This window comes from Scyliorhinus canicula, chromosome 11 (assembly GCF_902713615.1).
Source record: "Scyliorhinus canicula chromosome 11, sScyCan1.1, whole genome shotgun sequence".
Lineage (NCBI taxonomy): Eukaryota > Metazoa > Chordata > Chondrichthyes > Carcharhiniformes > Scyliorhinidae > Scyliorhinus > Scyliorhinus canicula.
Window position 1 is genome coordinate 34,333,395 of NC_052156.1, and position 20,434 is coordinate 34,353,828.

General features: G+C 46.2%; 1 protein-coding gene across 3 annotated transcripts in view; it reads right to left on the reverse strand.

The window, feature by feature from the left end:
- The window catches only part of LOC119973996 (constitutive coactivator of PPAR-gamma-like protein 1 homolog), a 167,822-nt gene that overhangs the window by 18,769 nt on the left and 128,619 nt on the right, over positions 1-20,434 (reverse strand). For all 3 annotated transcript variants that reach the window (XM_038812752.1, XM_038812751.1, XM_038812753.1), the window contains exons 11-13: positions 18,068-18,317; positions 12,354-12,468; positions 7,085-7,294 (exon numbers count right to left, since the gene is read on the reverse strand). In XM_038812752.1, the coding sequence (XP_038668680.1) occupies positions 7,085-7,294; positions 12,354-12,468; positions 18,068-18,317 (575 nt within the window). The remainder of the gene's footprint in view (positions 1-7,084; positions 7,295-12,353; positions 12,469-18,067; positions 18,318-20,434) is intronic.

Here is a 20,434-nt window from a genome sequence, read left to right on the forward strand (position 1 = left end):
TCCGACCCACACCCCCGAGAGCACCCTATCCCGCACCCCCCGTGGAGGCAGCAAGGGGAACCCCTCCACCTGCTGCCTGGCAAACGCCCTCACCTGGATGTACCTAAACATGTTCCCCGGGGGGAGCCCAAACTTCCCCAAGCTCGCAAACCTCCCCTCCACAAACAGGTCCCTCAACCTCCTAACCCCTGCCCTGTGCCAGCCCCGGAATCCGCCATCAATGCTCCCTGGGACGAACCGATGGTTCCCCCGTATCGGGGCCTCCATCGAGCCCCCCATTTCTCCTCTGTGCCGTCTCCATTGCCCCCAAATTTTGAGGGTAGCCGCCACCACCGGGCTCGTGGTATACCTCTTTGGAGGGAGCGGCAACGGCGCCGTTACTAGCGCTTCCAGGCTCGTGCCCACACAAGACGCCGCCTCCATCCTCTTCCACCCTGCCCCCTCCTCGCCCATTACCCACTTACGCACCATCGCTGCGTTGGCCGCCCAGTAGTACCCACAGAGGTTGGGCAACGCCAGCCCCCCCTATCCCTGCCTCGTTCCAGGAACACTCTTCGAACCCTTGGAGTCCCATGCGCCCACACAAATCCCGTGATACTGCTGTTGACCCTCCTGAAAAAGGCCTTTGGGATAAAGATGGGGAGGCACTGGAATAATAACAAAAACCTCGGGAGCACCGTCATCTTGACGGACTGCACCCTCCCCGCCAGTGACAGCGGTAACATATCCCACCTCTTAAACTCCTCCTCCATCTGCTCCACCAACCTTGTGAGGTTGAGCTTGTGCAGGGCCCCCCAACTCCCAGCCACCTGGACCCCTAGGTACCTGAAGCTCTTCCCTGCCTGTTTCAGTGGGAGCCTAACAATCCCCTCCTCTTGATCCCCCGGTTGCACCACAAACACCTCGCTCTTGCCCAGGTTCAGCTTATACCCAGAGAAACCCCCGAATACCCCAAGGATCCTCATCACCTCCGGCATCCCCCCCACCGGGTCCGCCACATACAGCAGCAGGTCGTCTGCGTACAGCGACACTCGATGCTCCTCTTACCCCCCCCCCCCCCCCCCGCACCAGGCCCCTCCAGTTCCCTGACTCCCTCAATGCCATGGCCAGGGGCTCAATTGCCAACGCGAAGAGCAAGGGGGACAGGGGGCACCCCTGTCTCGTCCCCCGATGCAGCCGAAAGTACTCCGACCTCCTCCTATTCGTGGCTACACTTGCCATCGGGGCCTCGTAAAGCAGCCTCACCCACCGGATAAACCCCTCCCCAAACCCAAACCTCTCCAACACCTCCCACAAGTACTCCCACTCCACCCTATCGAAGGCCTTCTCCGCGTCCAACGCCACCACTATCTCCGCCTCCACTTCCACCGCCGGCATCATAATGACATTGAGGAGTCTTCGCACATTTGTGTTCAGCTGCCTTCCCTTCACAATCCCGTCTGGTCCTCATGTATGACCCCCGGCACACAATCCTCTTCTAGTGGCCAGGATCTTTGCCAGCAGCTTAGCGTCGGCGTTCAGAACGAAATCGGCCTATATGACCCGCACTGCAGAGGGTCCTTGTCCCGCTTCAGGATCAAGGAAATCAGCGCCCGCGACATAGTTGGTGGCAAAGCCCCCCCTCCCATGCCTCGTTAAAGGTCCGGACCAACAGGGGGCCCAACAGGTCCAAATACTTTTTATAGAATTCTGCCGGAAACCCGTCCGGCCCCGGCGCCTTCCCCGACTGCATGCTCCCTATCTCTTTGACAACCTCCTCCAACTCGATCGGCGCCCCTAGTCCCTCCACCCGCTCCTCTTCCACCCTCGGGAAACGCAACCTGTCCAGGAAGCACCCCATTCCACCCTCCTCCACCGGGGGTTCAGACCGGTACAGTTCCCCATAAAAGTCCCTGAAGACCCCATTGACCTCTACCCCCCTCTGCACCACCTTCCCGGCACTATCCCTCACTCCCCCAATCTCCCTGGCCGCGTCTCGCTTCCGGAGCTGGTGCGCCAGCATCCTGCTCGCCTTCTCCCCGTGTTCATACACCGCCCCCTGTGCTTTCCTCCACTGGGCTTCCGCCTTTCTAGTCGTCAGTAGGTCACATCTGGCCTGAAGGCTACGCCTCTCCCCCAGCAATCCCTCCTCTGGGGCCTCCGCATATCTCCTATCCACCTGCACCATCTCCCCGATCAGTCTTTCCCTTTCCCTCTGCTCCCCCCTCTCCCTATTCGGATGGAGATCAATTCCCCCCTCATCACCGCCTTCAATGCCTCCCAGACCGTCCCCACCCGAACCTCCCCGTTATCATTGGCCTCGAGGTATCTCTCAATACACCCCCGGACCCTCCCGGCCACTTCCTCCTCTGCCAGCTACCCCACCTCCATGCGCCAGAGCGGACGTTGGTCCCTCTCTTCCCCCAGCCCGAGGTCCATCCAATGCGGGGCACTTCCTCCACCCTCGACACCAGCCCCCTGCTCAGGACAAAAAAGTCAATCCTCGAGTAGGCCTCATGTACATGGGAGAAAAACGAGTATTCCCTGGCCCTTGGCCTCGCAAGCCTCCAAGGGTCCACCCCCCCCCCATCTGGTCCATAAATCCCCTCAGCACCTTAGCCGCCGCCGACCTCCTACCCGTCCGGGACTTGGATCGATCCAATGGGGGATCCAGCACAGTGTTAAAGTCTCCCCCCATGATCAGGCCCCCCACCTCCAGGTCCGGAATGCGGCCCAGCATACGCCGCATGAACCCCGCGTCGTCCCAATTTGGGGCATAATCATTCACCAACACTACCCGCTCCCCCTGCAGCTTGCCACTCACCATCACGTACCTCCCGCCACTGTCAGCCACCACCTTCAACGCCTCAAACGACACCTTCTTCCCCACCAGGATCGCCACCCCCTTCCTCTTCTCGTCCAGCCTTGAGTGGAATACCTGGCCCACCCACCCCTTTCTCAGCCGGACCTGGTCCACCACTCTCAGGTGTGTCTCCTGGAGCATGGCCACATCCGCCTTCAGCCCCTTCAGGTGCGCAACTACTCGGGCCCTCTTGACCGGCCCATTCAGCCCCCTCACATTCCAGGTTATCAGCCGGATCCGACGGCTCCCTGCCCCGTTCCCCTGCCGGTTAGCCATACCCCCACCCTTGCCCACCCCCAGCCAGCGTTCCACGCTCTGCCAGTTTCCCACGGCGGCACCTCCCCCCTCCAGCACCCCCTGCGTCCTCCAGCTCCTTCCTGACCGTTTCAGCAGCAACCCGGTAACCCCCCCCCCCTCCCCTCCCAGACTAGGACCCCTCCTAGCCGCGCCCCCCCCCCCTACAGCACTCCCGTGAGCCAGCTATCTTCTGCTGACCCCGGCGGCTCCCGCCCTACTTTCGGCTCATCCCAACGTGGGACTGCCCCTCCACCATAGTGCCCATCAACCAGTCCACCTTCCCCCGCTCCTGCACGGGAGAAGAAGACCCCACCCCCTTCCTCTCCCAGCACGGGGACCCCGCAGAAAGCCCGCGCTTTCGCCCTGCCGGGCCCCGCCTCCTCCAGGGCCACTCCCATTGTCAGTCCCCCCCACCAGCTCCCCAAACACCCCGTTTACCCCTCAGTCCAAACCAGTCCACCCAACTCCTGCTAGAAAACCCATAAAGAAAACACCCGTACGGCATCACCCCACCCACCCTACGGCCACCCCACCTCATACCCTAAACCCCGCAAATACACATACAGTATAAATAAATACAGTATTCTACAGCATCCCCCCTCCGGGGGACCCTCAGTTTGTGTCGTTTCTCGGCTTGCACGAAGGCCCACGCCTCCTCCGGGGACTCAAAATAATGGTGCCGATCCTTATAGGTGACCCACAGACGCGCCGGCTACAACATGCTGAACTTCGCCCTCTGTCTGTGGAGCAGCGCCTTCGTCCGGTTAAACCCGGCCCTCCGCCTCGCCACCTCCGCACTCCAGTCCTGGAAGATCCGCACCTCCGTGTTCTCCCATTTGCTGCTCCGCTCCTTCTTGGCCCACTGGAGCACACACCCACGATCCACGAACCGGTGGAACCTCACCAACACCGCCCGCGGCGGCTCGTTCGGCTTGGGCCTCCTAGCCAGAATTCTATGGGCCTCATCCAACTCCAGGGGCCCCTGGAAGGACCCAGCCCCCATCAGCGTGTTCAGCATCATCACCACATAGGCCGCTAGGTCCGACCCCTCCATGAGGCCCAGGATCTGTAAATTCTTCCTCCTCGACCGGTTGTCCAACTCCTCGAACCGCTCCTGCCATTTTTTATGGAGCGCCTCATGCACCTCCACCTTCCCCACCACGGCCACGACCTCGTCCTCCCTCTCGGCGGCCTGCTGCTGCAGCTCCCGGATCGTAGCCCCCTGGGCCGTCTGGGTCTCCATCAGTTCCCTGTTGGTTACCTTGATGGACTCCAGCAGCTCCACTTTCATCTCCTGGAAGCAGCGCAGCAGAGTCGCCTCGACCCACTTCTTCAGCTCTTCAAAACTTTTGCCGGCCGCCATTTTGTCCTTCGGGTCCCGATTTTTCCCTCCTTCGATTCTCTCCCTGCCCCGCTCCTGGGACCTCTGGGGCGACTCCTGGCCTCTTCCCACGTCGGGATTCGCCTCACAAGCTCCGTTGGGGGCCTTTAAAAAAGCCCCAAAGTCCGTTTTTTCCGGGAGCCTCCGAACGTGCGGCTCAGCTGATCATTGCCGCTACCGGAAGTCGAGACTCTGTAAATGATTGACGACCACTTTACAGGTCTCGGAGATAAAAACTATACTTCTATCTAACTCTCCTTTTTGATGCACGGTATTTTAAAGCCAAAAAATGGTTAATAGATCTCTTGCATTCTTTCTAATCCATTTCTTGAGAGAGCGGGTCTTTTAAGCCATAATTGGACATCAGGAACCAAATATGCCTTCCTTTGAATTCTCTGAAATTCTAAGATTGCCTACAAATTACTTTAAAACTAATCCTGCAATCATCTGTTAGATTATGGTAAACAAACAAATAAAAATGTCTCACTTCATGGTTCGCAACCTGTACCTTTTTATGTGTGCCAAAAAATGTGTATAAATGCCATCAAACTAGTGCTTCTTAAATAGCTAATAAAATAAATGTAATCTAAACTAGATTGGCAAAACAGTTGTTCAAGTACTCAAGCTCAGGTGCAAACCAAGACCACAGCACTTTGTGCAACAGTATTTGGTCCACTACTAGTATAGAAACTTCAAACTCCTTTTGCTGAGCACCCCACCAGAATTCCATGAACCAATAAATGTCCGTGTAAATGCAGCTGGAAATCCAGAAGCCTGAATCGTTCTATCACCTTAACAAAACTTTTAATTCTCCACCCAATACTGTTGAGCTTTAATGCAAAATGTAATAATTTCACTGGCACTAGTTTGTCAAAACCACAGTGGAAACCAAGCCACAATTCTGACCAAGTCTGCAAATGAAGCGTCAACAGATTGGAGGAGATTTTCAGCCATCAGGACAGTATAACATTTTTTAACTGGTGGCTACTTCCCTCACTGGGTAGATGTGAACTGGATGAAGGATGAACAAATAGGACGAGAATAAGCCCGTGGTCAGGCTGTTTGGGGTGGTGGCAGGGCTGAACATAGTCAAATAAATCATTGGAATGCTTGGAAGTAAAATGGAAGTTCAAGTTTATTTCTTCTGTGAAAACATCATGTTTTTATGAATTTGATACTCAAATTAATAGAATAACAATTAATATGAAGTCCAGCAGGAAAAAATAACCTTCTCAGAAAGGTGCAACACACTGGGTAATAAAATAACTATTGAAGCTGAAAGAAGTTTTTTTAAAAGGCGAGCTATTTATCCATTCCCCCACTATCCGTCAATGCAACCCATGGCCTCATGAGGAATTCGGTACAGGGACAAAAAGAAACGAATGTTGCCCTGAACTTGGGCCATCAACAGTTTTGCACCTTACTGAAGCAAAGTTGGGTGGTCACCATTAACTTGCTATTATTTATTTATTGCTCTATGCAGCGGGCAATCCTCAAAGGCTCATGAATACTGTTAACTGAAGTATATGCTGCACAGATCAGAGTGAAAACAACTCAACTTTTGAACAGAAAGAAACACGGAGGAATACTGCAAATGTCTGCGACATAGGCAGGAGTAGAGAAAGCAGCTGGGAATCAGCCCAAGAGAGTTGAAGGAAATGTCACAATGATATTAATGGAGTAGAAGCTGGATTAAATATATCTAGATACTTTCTCGAACTATTAATTTGAAATTTAAATCAGATAAGTTTGGCTGTGAGATCTCCACTCATTTGAACAGAAAAAGTTATCTAACCTTGTTCACGAAGGCTGCAAATGTGATGCAGTACTTTCATTTAAGATAGTTGTTTGAGAAAACGTAGATCACAATCTACTAATTTAATTCATGATGTACATCATGAACAACACCTTTTAGCATGCACATACAAAATGTACCAGTGAAAACCGTTCTCATCTTAAATGAAAGTACTGCATCACATAGTTTTGCAGCCTTCGTGAACAAGGTTAGATAACTTTTTCTGTTCAAACGAGTGGAGATCTCACAGCCAAACTTATCTGATCCTCAACAAAGACCCACACAAAATGCTCCCATGGACAAAGGGATCACTTGTCATCAAATCAGCAGCAGTAACCTCTTGGCTAATTTTTCCCATCTTGGTGTAATGGATTTCAGTTCAGGGATCAGATTGATTATTCTGATGTATATGGCTCAGTACTCAACAATCCAGTTACCTACTGAAGCTTCAAGCAGCAAATCAAGTAACACTCCTGCATTCTGTGTTCTATTGAACTGCTGTCTTTCATCATCTTAAACAAATGCAACTTGTTCAGAATCTATTCCGGTATTGTTTTAACAGATTCATTTAAAACAATCAACTATTAGTATTTATCTTCTAAAACTCATCTCTTCAGCCTCATTGCATTGGTATGAAACACACAATTATATAAACTGTCAAATGAGGATGAAACTACTCTGATCAATAATTTGAATATAATTTGCTTTTATTACTACACTGTTAAAATTATACTTAAAGTGTACACTATATATTAATTACAATCCATACCTGACCATCGCAGAGGTCAATCAAGGACACCTTTTCCCGGCTCACTTTTATAAGCTTACTTTGGAAAAGCTTGCCATCAAAGTACATCCATGGACAACAATGTTCCCATGGAATTGGCTGCCCACATGCATCATTTGCAAAAAGTGCCATATCAACCCCGCTCATAAACAGTGCGCCGAGTTGGATACCACGGGGATCCAGGTTTTCAATCTGGAAAATAAAATACACAGGAATAAATCTACATGATTGAACAGAATTGGCTGGGAATGAAATCTAGAATGGTAGGGACCTCTGGAGTAGGCCAACAGGATCCTCCACTTGGCATTCTTGACCGAAGGTGCAGCTTTATCTCTTGCACTCACATGCTGGACTTCACCATGGTAAAGGATGGGTATGTTAATAGAGCTTCCGCGTCCTCCTGTTAGTTCTCTGTTCGTTGCCCTCATATTTTTGACTGTATGTGGTATGGATGCTGAGCTTTATTCTGATCCACTGATGGTGGACTGGCTTAGTTGCTGTTTTGGTGTTTACAGGTAGCCTTGCATCGTAATTTCGCTAATTTACTGCCTCATTAGGGTTCATTAAAGTGAATTCTCAGGACATTAATGTCACTGGTAAGGTCACCAATTGTTGACCAAAGTTGCCCTGAACATGCAGTTGTGGCCTTCTTCTCATTTCACTGTGGAGCCCCTGCAGAGAGCAGTTAAGAGTCTAACATGTTCGTGCATATAGGGAAAAATATCTTGAGGACAGCAGATTTTCTTTCCCAAAGGACATCAGTGAACCAGTTGGGTGTTTTTTCTTTCCAAAACAACAATCTGACAGCGGACGCAGATTTCAGCTTTATTTAGAATTGAATTCAACTTTTTAAACTGCCATGCCAGGAGCTCAACTCTCACTCAATTTTTAGTCCACGTCTCTGGAAACCTATTCCAGTAACAAAACCACCACGTGACCATATCTGTACACTCAGTTAAGGTGACAGCTTTTGCTGTCAGAGGAAGAAATCAGGAGGCGGGAACAAACCTGCATCGTGATCATGCCTTTGTCATCAGACTGCTGGGGAATAAGATTTTTCCACCGAAGACCCCACTTTGAGCCAGAGTTGGGTCTGCCACCTTCAAAAGAACAGCTGGAAAGGGGCAGCCTTGGTCACCATTTTTTCCAAGAGTTCTGACGATCTCTTAGAAATGCCAGCAATGGGTCTCAGTCTTAGTGGTCAGAAATTAAAAACGCATCTATGAATCTCCTGGGTGCGGACCCATCAAAATAAATGCCTGTCCGAAATTTAGCTTATGGAGTCATTTGCCTGTCTCTAACTCCTTCCATTACTGACCTCCCTCAAAGTTAACTTGCTTCTCGTGCCACCTCACTTAAGCCACAAAAATCCTCTATCTAACCTCTTAGCCATCTGTCCTGCTTCTTCTCACTTGGTGCAGTTGTATCAGGCTTCCAGATGCTGCTCACTCATACCCCTTAAATGGCTGGCAGGAGAAAGGAGGCGGGACATTCACCCAAGCTGTTTGGTGGCCATCTATTGCTGTCCTGTCTCAATTTGGTTTTGCTTCAGGCCCAAGTATGAGATTAATAAACTAATCATTTGTAATTCAGAATAAGATAAAGAAGTTTTAAAACCTTACTTCTGTTTAATATTTTGTACTTAACATTAACTTCCACCAATTTAAATCCCACAGAAAAGTGATTATGCATATGCATCATAACTGTTTCAGGGGAGTTTAATTACAAAACTTTGAAAGAAAGCCTAAAACGCACAAGGGACATTAAAAAAAAATTAAATGCAAAGATCATAATAAACAAACCTAAACAGATAAACACTCCCAGCATGCATCGCTTAATCTTGTATAAGTATGCATTTCCGTTTTGGCAGCCTTCATAATATTTCTGTAATGCTTAATTGTCAATCAAATTATACCCATTTATCGATACTTACTTTTGCTGAAGTTCTCCCAAATTAGAACTCCAATGTAGGTAGATAATGTGCTCCAGACAGCTGTCTACCCCCATTGCCCCTCTCCAATACCGTAACCTGATCCAACGCTCCGGCCTACAAGTTAAGAAAAACTATGTTCCCAGCCGGGGCCATGCGCCCGAATTCTCTTCATGCAAAGGTGGCATTCCCCACACTAATTCCTATATAGTTCATTATTTAAACAGAAAACAGCACTTATACAAGCAATGTTAGGCATTTAAATGCAAGCTTTTCCCTGGAGAAATCCTGTCCTTTTGAAAGCCTTTGAAGGGGAAGGAAGTCTTATCCTTCATTATTCTTGCCATGACCAATGCCACCTCCTCCCCACCCCCTGCACAAACCAACAAACCCTGATTACACAGAATTAATACTTGGAGCCAAGGTATCAATTGAGGTTATTTCAATGTACATTTCTAGACATAGTTCTTCCCTATGTTAAAATATTAATAATTACACAATTCCTTACTACCACATCTCAAATTAGCTGATTAAATCCAGACAAGATAAAAGTCATTGAGGAAGAAATATCCAAACCACATGTTCGGTATAACGAATAAATCCTTTCATTATGACTTCAGAAAACATGTCTTGTCTAATTTGAAATGACTAATTTCATCCATTAGAATTCCCTTCTGAAGCAGATCCTTTGTCAATGTGCTTGCCATCATGCTCCTGAACTGGCTGGAAGAAAGAAGGATTTAAGGAAAAGCAGCTGAACAAAGTGGAAAGTTTAACACTGATAGCCACTGACAAAATTAGCAAAGGAAGCAAGCTGATGTGAATGGCATCACAAAACCTGTTATTCTGGAGTTGGGTGGTCCAGAGTCAAAGGGAGTGGTAACAGGACAGTAAAGGAACAAAGGATGTGTGCAATGAATGGCTGAATAGTGAACAGCTACCATCTGAAAGCCAAAACAAGAGAAACACAAACATGCATCCTATCTTCTGCCCGTTCACAGACCTTCCCATTTGTTCTCTTCCCATCCTCCCCATTTCATCTGCTTAAAACCTATTAGAGTTCCAAATTTTCCCTGTTCAGATAAAAGGTTACTGATCTGAAACATTAACTCGGTTTTGGTCTCCAGAGATGCTGCCTGATGTGTTGAGTATTTCAAGCATTTTGTTTTAATTTCAGATTTTGAAGTATTTTACTTTTGTAATCCCATTTTTTGGGGTTTAACAGCTCTGACCTGCTCCCACCTGTGTTTGGGCAGGAGTTAATATTGAGGCCTGTGTCTCAGTGTGCCTACCAGATCTAATCATTCCTGATGGATTTGTTGATAAAACAGAGCAACAGACCTCCATACTTAATTAAACTTCCAGGCCAGGAATTTGCCCTGCATTCATTTTTTAAAAAATTAAGAGTGCCCAATTCATTTTTTCCAATTAATGGGCAATTTAGCGTGGCCAATCCATCTAACTTGCACATCTTTTTGGGTTGTGGGGATGAAACCCCCACAAACACGGGGACAATGTGCAAACTCCACACGGACAGTGACCCAGAGTCAGGATCGAACCTGGGACCTTGGCGGCGTGAGACAGCAGTGCTAACCACTGCACCACGTACCCTGCATTAATAATGTGGGTTCAAAAATATTATGTGGCTTAAAAGGCTGTGGAATGTTTGGTGAAAATGAGTTACTACAATGGACCCGGGTCCTCGTTGCCATGAGGCAGCAGTGCTAACCACTGTGCCACATCAGTGCAGACTCGATGGGCTGAATGGCCTCCTTATGCACTATAGGGACCCTATGATTCCATGACTCCAAACTCTCAAATCTGACTACTTTCTTCTTCAGAGGTCTCTCAGCTTGACCGACAGATTTTAAGGTCCAACGGGACAATCTAATGTTTTTGATTTCCTAATTGCAATTATAGGTCACATTCAAAATTGAAAACTTCTCCCGATTGCATGTTACAAAATGAATTGTGCCTGAAACACAGTGGAAACTTAACTTTTAGACTATAATACATTTTTAGAATAGCACGGGCGTGGTATTTTCTTTGATCCCGATTATTTATACTTATTTAGGCCCATTTTAAATTTGGCAGTATTCTATTGCGAATAGGAGGATACTTAGGTATAATGTGACATTTGAATCATGGAATACTATAGCACGGGAGGCCATTCTGCTCATCATGTTTGTGTTAGTTCTTTGAAAGATCTATTCAATTAGCTTCTTGCTGTTTCCCCATCTCCCTGCATTTTAGTTTCCGCTTCAAGCCTCCCCGAACAGGTGCCGGAACTTGGCGACTAGGGCTTTTCACAGTAACTTCATTGAAGCCTACTTGTGACAATGAGCAATTTTCATTTCATTTCAAATATTTATCCAATTTCCTTTGGAAAGTTGTTATTGAATCTTATTCCACTACTTTTCTAGGCCGTGCACTCCAGATCATAACTCAAAATAAAAAATAAATTCCAAGTAGTCTATGGTTCATTTGACATCATAAGTTTGAGTCCTCTGGCTTCTGACCCTTCTGCAACTGGTAACAGTTTCTACAAGTTATTCTATTGAAACCTTTCATGTTTTGAACACCTCTACCAAATCTGCCATTAACCTTCTCAGCTCAAAGGTGAATAACCTTCTATACTCTCCTCATGTAACTGAAGTCTTTCATCCCAGTGCTATTCTAGCAAATCTCCCCAGCTTTCCCTCTAAGGGATTGGCATCCTTCCAAGTGCCCAGATTGGTCACTCTAGCCAGGATCTAACCAGTGTTTCTTGAAGGATTAGCATAACATGGAAAAACAGTTTCCTGCTTTTATACTATTTACCTCTATTCCTATATAAAGCCAAGGAGCCCATATCCATACCCTTTATAACAATCTTCTTAAATTGTTTTCCTACATTTCAAGGCCTGTGTAACTACACCCAGGTCTCTCTCTATTCCTGCACTCATTCAAAATTGCACTATTTAGTTCATAATGTCTTTCCTTATTCTTCCTGCCAAAATGAATTGCTTCACACCTCCCTGTATTACAGGTCGGGTCCGCGTGTGGCCGGCGCCTCGTTGCACGGCACAGCCTCTGCAGGCCGTTTCCTTAGCGCATGCGTAGCCAGATCCGGCAATTCTCCAGCCGTTTATATCGGGAAGGCCTTGCGTTTTACGTGGTGCGGCTGCTAGCCCCTCACTGGTCGGCGGATCGGAGCTGAGGTCTTGCCGATTTTTCCCACGTAAAACGCCACGGATCCTCCAGACATAGTCCCAAAATCGGAAAATCCAGCTCCTGATGTTTCCAATCGTCTTTAATTGAACTAGTAGCCATTTTGATTACCTTAAGCTCCTGCAATTGATCCGGTTCATAAAGTTTAGGAGATAAAGACTGTGCAAGGAATGCATCAAGTTCATGGCGACGCAGAATCCTCACCCCTGGCCATTGCAACATGTGGCTATAAAAGGAAAGACAAATTTTAATTTCAAATTTCAGTCAACGACCAAAAGAACTTGGTTTATACAGCACCGTTAACATAAAATATCCCAAGGTACTTCACAGGAGCATTATAAAACAAAATATGACACTGAGCTACACAAGGAAATATTAGATCAGACAGCCAAAAGCTTAGGTTTTCAAAGAGTGACTTAAAGAAGGAAAGAGATGGAGAAAAGTGGTGAGGTGTTGGAAGGTATTTTCAAAACGTAAGGGTCTTAGCAGTTAGAACATAAGAACTAGGAGCAGGAGTAGGCCATCTGGCCCCTCGAGCCTGCTCCGCCATTCAATTAGATCATGGCTGATCTTTTGTGGACTCAGCTCCACTTTCCGGCCCGAACACCATAACCCTTAATTCTTCAAAAAACTATCTATCTTTACCTTAAAAACATGTAATGAAGGAGCCTCAACTGCTTCACTGGGCAAGGAATTCCATAGATTCACAACCCTTTGGGTGAAGAAGTTCCTCCTAAACTCAGTCCTAAATCTACTTCCCCTTATTTTGAGGCTATGTCCCCTAGTTCTGCTGTCACCCGCCAGTGGAAACAACCTGCCCGCATCTATCCTATCTATTCCCTTCATAATTTTAAATGTTTCTATAAGATCCCCCCTCATCCTTCTAAATTCCAATGAGTACAGTCCCAGTCTACTCAACCTCTCCTCATAATCCAACCCCTTCAGCTCTGGGATTAACCTAGTGAATCTCCTCTGCACACCCTCCAGCGCCAGTATGTCCTTTCTCAAGTAAGGAGACCAAAACTGAACACAATGTGGCCGCACTAACACCTTATACAATTGCAACATAACCTCCCTAGTCTTAAACTCCATCCCTCTAGCAATGAAGGACAAAATTCCATTTGCCTTCTTAATCACCTGTTGCACTTGTAAACCAACCTTCTGTGACTCATGCACTAGCACACCCAAGTCTCTCTGAACAGCGGCATGCTTTAATATTTTATTGTTTAAATAATAATCTCGTTTGCTGTTATTCCTACCAAAATGGATAACCTCACATTTGTCAACATTGTATTCCATCTGCCAGACCCTAGCCCATTCACTTAACCTATCCAAATCCCTCTGCAGACTTCCAGTATCCTCTGCACTTTTCGCTTTACCACTCATCTTAGTGTCATCTGCAAACTTGGACACATTGCCCTTGGTCCCTAACTCCAAATCATCTATGTAAATTGTGAACAATTGTGGGCCCAACACAGATCCCTGAGGGACACCACTAGCTACTGATTGCCAACCAGAGAAACACCCATTTATCCCAACTCTTTGCTTTCTATTAATTAACCAATCCTCTATCCATGCTACTACTTTACCCTTAATGCCATGCATCTTTATCTTATGCAGCAACCTTTTGTGTGGCACCTTGTCAAAGGCTTTCTGGAAATCCAGATATACCACATCCATCGGCTCCCCGTTATCTACTGCACTGGTAATGTCCTCAAAAAATTCCACTAAATTAGTTAGGCATGACCTGCCCTTTACGAACCCATGCTGCGTCTGCCCAATGGGACAATTTCTATCCAGATGCCTCGCAATTTCTTCCTTGATGATAGATTCCAGCATCTTCCCTACTACCGAAGTTAAGCTCACTGGCCTATAATTTCCTGCTGTCTGCCTACCTCCTTTTTTAAACAGTGGCGTCACGTTTGCTAATTTCCAATCCACCTGGACCACCCCAGAGTCTAGTGAATTTCGGTAAATTATCACTAGTGCATCTGCAATTTCCCTAGCCATCTCTTTTAGCACTCTGGGATGCATTCCATCAGGACCAGGAGACTTGTCTACCTTTAGCCCCATTAGCTTGCCCATCACTACCTCCTTAGTGATAACAATCCTCTCAAGGTCCTCACCTGTCATAGCCTAATTTCTATCAGTCGCTGGCATGTTATTTGTGTCTTCCACTGTGAAGACCGACCCAAAAAACCTGTTCAGTTCCTCAGCCATTTCTTCATTTCCCATTATTAAAAGTCCCTTCTCATCCTCTAAAGGACCAATATTTACCTTAGCCACTCTTTTTTGTTTTATATATTTGTAAAAACTTTTACTGTCTGTTTTTATATTCTGAGCAAGTTTACTCTCATACTCTACCTTACTCTTCTTTATAGCTTTTTTAGTAGCTTTCTGTTGCCCCCTAAAGATTTCCCAGTCCTCTAATCTCCCAGCAATCTTTGCCACTTTATATGCTTGAAGGCATTGACTCGAAAGAGACAGCAATCAAAAATCAAGGAAGCTTAAACTTCCAGATTACAGAGATTACAGAGATGGGGAGGGGCGAGGTCATGGAGGGATTTCAAACAAGGATGAAAAGTTTAAAGTCAAGACGTTGCTTAAGTGGGAGCCAGTGTTAGTCAGTGAGCACAAGGTGATTGATGAACCCTGCTGGGTGAGCAACGCCTCATGACTCTACGGTTCACCGTGGCCCAGAAGCAGCACATCACAGCCGTCAGTGCCAACGCCCCAACTCTAGATGCAATGGACAACACAAAGAGACATTCTATGCCAGCCGCAACCAATCGCTATTCCGCATCTCAAAGTGAGACAAGCTGATTCTCCTGGGTGACTTCAATGCTAGAGTCAGGAGGGATGCAAACCTTTGGAAAGGTGTGTTCGGCAGGGAATGCGAGGGGAAAACAACGCCAATGGAATCCTGTTCCTGACAAAATGTTTAGAACATGACCTGGCCATCACAAACACCCTATTCCGCCTGAGAAATGGACAGAAGACCTTGTGGCAACACCCCCACTCAAAGCATTGGCACCTAATAGACTATAACATCGCCCAAGCAAGGGACCATAAAGATGTTTGCATCACCCATGCCACGACTGGAGCACACATTTGCTTGCCTGACCACTCTACTATCTCCATCACCCTGCCCCCAAACCGGCACAGGCAGAAAAACATCTGCAGGAGACTCAATGTCACTGGACTCAAAGACGCTGAGAAGAAGGAGCGCAGTTGGTGCCTCATAGTTAATCTGCCGTTGACCAACGAGCCAGAGTCACAGAATGCCCACGGCATCTAGTCTGCCTTAAAAGTCACCATGGTCAGCACCTGCGAGGAGGGGCTCGGGCTCTCAATCAGGAAACACCAACACTGGTTTGACGAGAATGACAGGAGATCCAGGATCTCTTTGATCACAAATGCAAGGCATTCCTGAACTGGCAACTCCACCAAAACTCGAGTGAGAGAAAACAAGCCTACAGGCAACTGAAAGCTGAGGTGCAACAAAGAACCCGTGACCTAAGAACAGATTGTGGGTGGAAAGAGCGCAGGAGGCTCAGCAACCCATTGACAACCACGATGCACGAAGCTTATTCAGCGCAATTAAAACCATCTAAGGTCAGAGTACCCAGGGACCCAGCCAAGACGGCCAAAACTGGAGAGGCGCTCATCAGAGAGAGAGGCAGTCAATGCTCGCTGGAGAGACTATTTCGAGGACATCCTCAACCAAGACACAGCCTTTGATGCCCTCGGCACCATCCTGCAACATGCTACCCGCCACATCAGCGCAATCCCAGTTCACTGTGAGGTGAAAAAAGCCATCCAACAGCTGAAAAACAAGGTCTGTGGCACAGATGTAATCCCCACAGACGTATTAAAATGCAGTGGAGAGGCACTCTTGACAAGAATTCACAACTTCATCACTCTTGTCTGGAAGGAAGACAGCATGCCTGGTGATCTCAGAGATGCTTAATTGTAACCATCTTCAAGAAAGGAGACAGGTCCCACTGCGGAAATTACAGAGGGATTTTCCTACTCCACCACAGGAAAGGTCATCACCAGAATATTTCTCCAGTACTCTTCTCAGTGGCTGAAGAGCTCCCCCCCGAGTCTTGAGGAACAGTGTTTGAAAACCGAGACCTCAAATCCAGCATAAAGCTCATGTCTAGAGAATAGCTGAGGTCCCCGCCCTCCTGTATGCATCAGAAACAGGGACAATATGCAGCAGACACCTCAAATCTCTGGAGAGGTATCTACCAACGTTGCTTCCGCAAAATCCTGAAAATCCACAGGCAGATCAACATGAGCAACATCTTCCAGGCCAACATCATAGAATCATACAGTGCAGAAGAAGACCATTCGACCCATCAAGTCTGCACCGGCCCTGGAAAGAGCACCCTACCCAAGCCCACACCTACACTCTACCCCCGTAACCCCACCTTTTTGGACACCAAGGGTAATTTAGCAATGGCATGTGGTCAGAAGTTTATCTCAGGGTCAAATAAGAAACCAAGGTTGTGAACTGGCTGGTTACTCGCAGACTATTGTTTTGGGATAGGGATAGACTCGGTAGCTAGGGAACTTAGAATCAGAGATCAAAATAACGCTTTCAGTCTTCTCAATATTAAATTGGAGAAAATTTCTGCTCATCCAGTATTGGATGTTGGATAAGCAGTCTGATAATTTAGCATCGGTGAAGCAGTTGAAAAAGGGATTGATGATTCGAGGAGGGTGTCATCAGTGTTTCAGATGATGCCAATGAGGGGAATCTTGAAGAGAAACAGGACAAAATAAATTTTAAAAGATCACACTATTTAAACACAATGCCATCATATACATAGAACAGAGATAGTACTCATTTTTCATAGAGGCTCTCTTAGGACAACATTTCAATACTCTTAACCATTTCAACCGCCGACTCATGATATAGCGGCAATCTAAATTAGTATAGTCTTTCAGAAGACGTTGTTAGTGCACAAAACGTGAAATAAATAGCTTTTCAGTTCAAGAAGTATCTTGTGGTGATTTGAGAAATGTGGCAAGTTGACAAGTTTGTAGGATTTAGATAAAAAACAAAAGGTTTTGGGACAAATAACTTGCTCCTTTCTTTTAACTATTAATATTTGGTGTAACCCTTAACAAATATTTTCAATGCATTCCTGTCAAGAAATTAACCTAAGACTCTAGATTTAAACAAGAACACTGCAAAAGAAAAACAAAAAGGCAGCGGGGAGGTAGTATTACAGACTAAACATTATTAGCCTTTTAACAGTGTGTAAAATCTTACCATGGTAATCTTTACACTGATAAAAATATGCAATTTATAGGGACAAAATGATACATAGAAATTTCAAAGTGCTATGTTTTGGTTTATTGCACTATGCCAGTTCTACAAAGAAGCCACCAAATTTGTTTTGACTTAGGAATCCCTCATTATTTCCCTGAAACCTTATTTTCCCCAAGCTCGAATTTAATTGTCTTACATCCTGATGTCACCTTAAAAGCGCATTTCATATTATAATAGCTATTTGCAGGAACATATCTTAGCTTATCCTTCAAGCTTCTAATCTTCAGTTTTTGTTCCCTTAGTACAGATTCACCAACCAGTAGAATCAAGCTTATAAATTTTGGACGCCCAGTTTTTAAACATTTCCAAAATGTAATAAGCAGGATAGTGAAAGAGGTACAATGATCTTTCCTCAGAATATATTGTGCACTTCAAAGAGCAACGCAAAGAGCAAAGAACTAGATTCTATCTATTTGTGCTTTTTAAAACAAAATGCTGAATAGAGCAGAAAACAAATTATTATTCAATGCACTTTACTTACCGTAACACACAACAAAGAACCAGAAGATGCGTTGGGACATTTGAAGGATTAAGCATAGCTGGTGTGTCGGATCGCATGCAGGCAAGAAATGCCCTCATTCGTCTGTTTTTATCCTCCACAGCTTTTCCGAGCCATAACTTCTTTAAGTTGGGACACGTCCACTCTCTAAAAGCAAGTGCTTCCACCAGTTCTGGAGTTTGGGGTGATTTCCCTTTGTAAGCAGCCCATTCTTTAACTAAAACTGGTGGAACTGAAAAACAAATAAATTGACTGAACCTTCTGCAATCATAGAATCCCTACAGTGCAGAACAAGGCCATTCAGCCCATCAAGTCTGAACCGACCCTCTGAAAGAGCACCCCACTATCCCACTCCATCCCCGTAATCCCACCGTAACACTATCTTGGGAGTTATCTAGATTACAATAGTGAAATGTGCCGCAGGGGGAACGTGCAAAGTCCACATAGACAGTCACCCAAGGTTGGAATCAAATCCAGGTCCCTGGTGCTGTGATGCAGCAGTGCTAACAGCTGTGCCACAATAAGTGCGATTGACTTGAGATTGGACTTCAGTTCCTAATGACAAGAACGTTACTTTTAAAAGTGCTGTAAGAAAAACCGACACATTTTACTATTGTAATCTAGGTAACATGTAACTCCCAAGATACAAATGCACCTGCTAATTGTATCTACAGGCCGAGTGTTCTTTATCCATAAATCCGAAAACACCGCACTTTTAAAAAATCTCATCGACCTTTAGCGTGGAAAGTCTGTGACCTTCGCTGACACGACCCTCGCTGTACTTATTATTCAGTGGAACATCTTACTTTTTCAGTCACTTTATTTACTTTAGACAAAAGCTGACCAGGCTTCACCCACAGTAATGTAAATAGGCCGAGATGCAGCATCTGTATACCAAAATCCAAAATACAATCGGCTATCAGTTTCTGAAAAAGGATTCCTGACATGCATCTTTTTTCTACATGAGCTTGCTGCCTGCACCACATGCATGCCTGATATCACAATTTAATTTAAATTTTGTCTGAAGAATTTCCACATAAACCCATATTTACTATGGGTTCACCTATGTAAATCATCACAATTGGTGAAAAAGCACAAGCAATTGAGCACTAGCTTTCAGAACTACCCGTGCCACCTTAGTTTTTAGTGATTTTTCACCCCTCAGCTTGAGATATCTTAACCCTTTGTTTTTTTGCAAGGATAATCCAAGGAACTACAGGCCGGTGAGCCTTATGTCAGTGGTAGGGAAATTACTGGAGAATTCTTCGAGACAGGATCTACTCCCATTTGGAAGTAAATGGACGTATTAGTGAGAGGCAGCACAGTTTTGTGATGGGGAGGTCGTGTTTTTCGAGGAGGTCACAAAGATTATTGATGCAGGTAGGCCAGTGGATGTTGTCTATATGGACTTCAGTAAGGCCTTTGACAAAGTCTCTCATGGTAGACTGGTACAAAAGGTGAAGTCACAGGGGTGAACTGGCAAGGTGGATACAGAATTGGCTATGTCATAGAAGGCAGAGAGTAGCAATGGAAGGATGCTTTTCTAATTGGAGGGCTGTGACTAGTGGTGTTCCGCAGGGATCAGTGCTGGGACCTTTGCTGTTCGTAGTATATATAAATGATTTGGAGGAAAATGTAACTAGTCTGATTAGTAAGTTTGCAGACGACACAAAGGTTGGTGGAATTGCGGTCAGTGATGAGGACTGTCAGAGGAGACAGCAGGATTTAGATCGTTTGGAGACTTGGGCAGAGAGATGGCAGATGGAGTTTAATCTGGACAAATGTGAGGTAATGCATTTTGGAAGGTCTAATGCAGGTAGGGAATATACAGTGAATTGCAGAACCCTCAAGAGTATTGACAGTCAAAGAGATCTAGGTGTACAGGTCCACAGGTCACTGAAAGGGGCAACACAGGTGGAGAAGGTAGTCAAGAAGGCATACGGCATGCTTGCCTTCATTGGCCAGGGCATTGAGTATAAGAATTGGGAAGTCATGTTGCAGCTGTGTAGAACCTTAGTTAGGCCACACTTGGAGTATAGTGTTCAATTCTGGTCTCCACACTACCAGAAGGATGTGGAGGCTTTAGAGAGGGTGCAGAAGAGATTTACCAGGATGTTGCCTGGTATGGAGGGCATTAGCTATGAGAAGCGGTTGAATAAACTCGGTTTGTTCTCACTGGAACGATGGAGGTTGAGGGGTGACCTGATGGAGGTCTACAAAATTATGAAGGGCATAGACAGGTGGATCGTCAGAGGCTTTTCCCCAGGGTAGAGGGGTCAATTACTAGGAGGCATAGGTTTAAGGTGCGAGGGGCAAGGTTTAGAGAGATGTACGAGGCAAGTTTTTTTA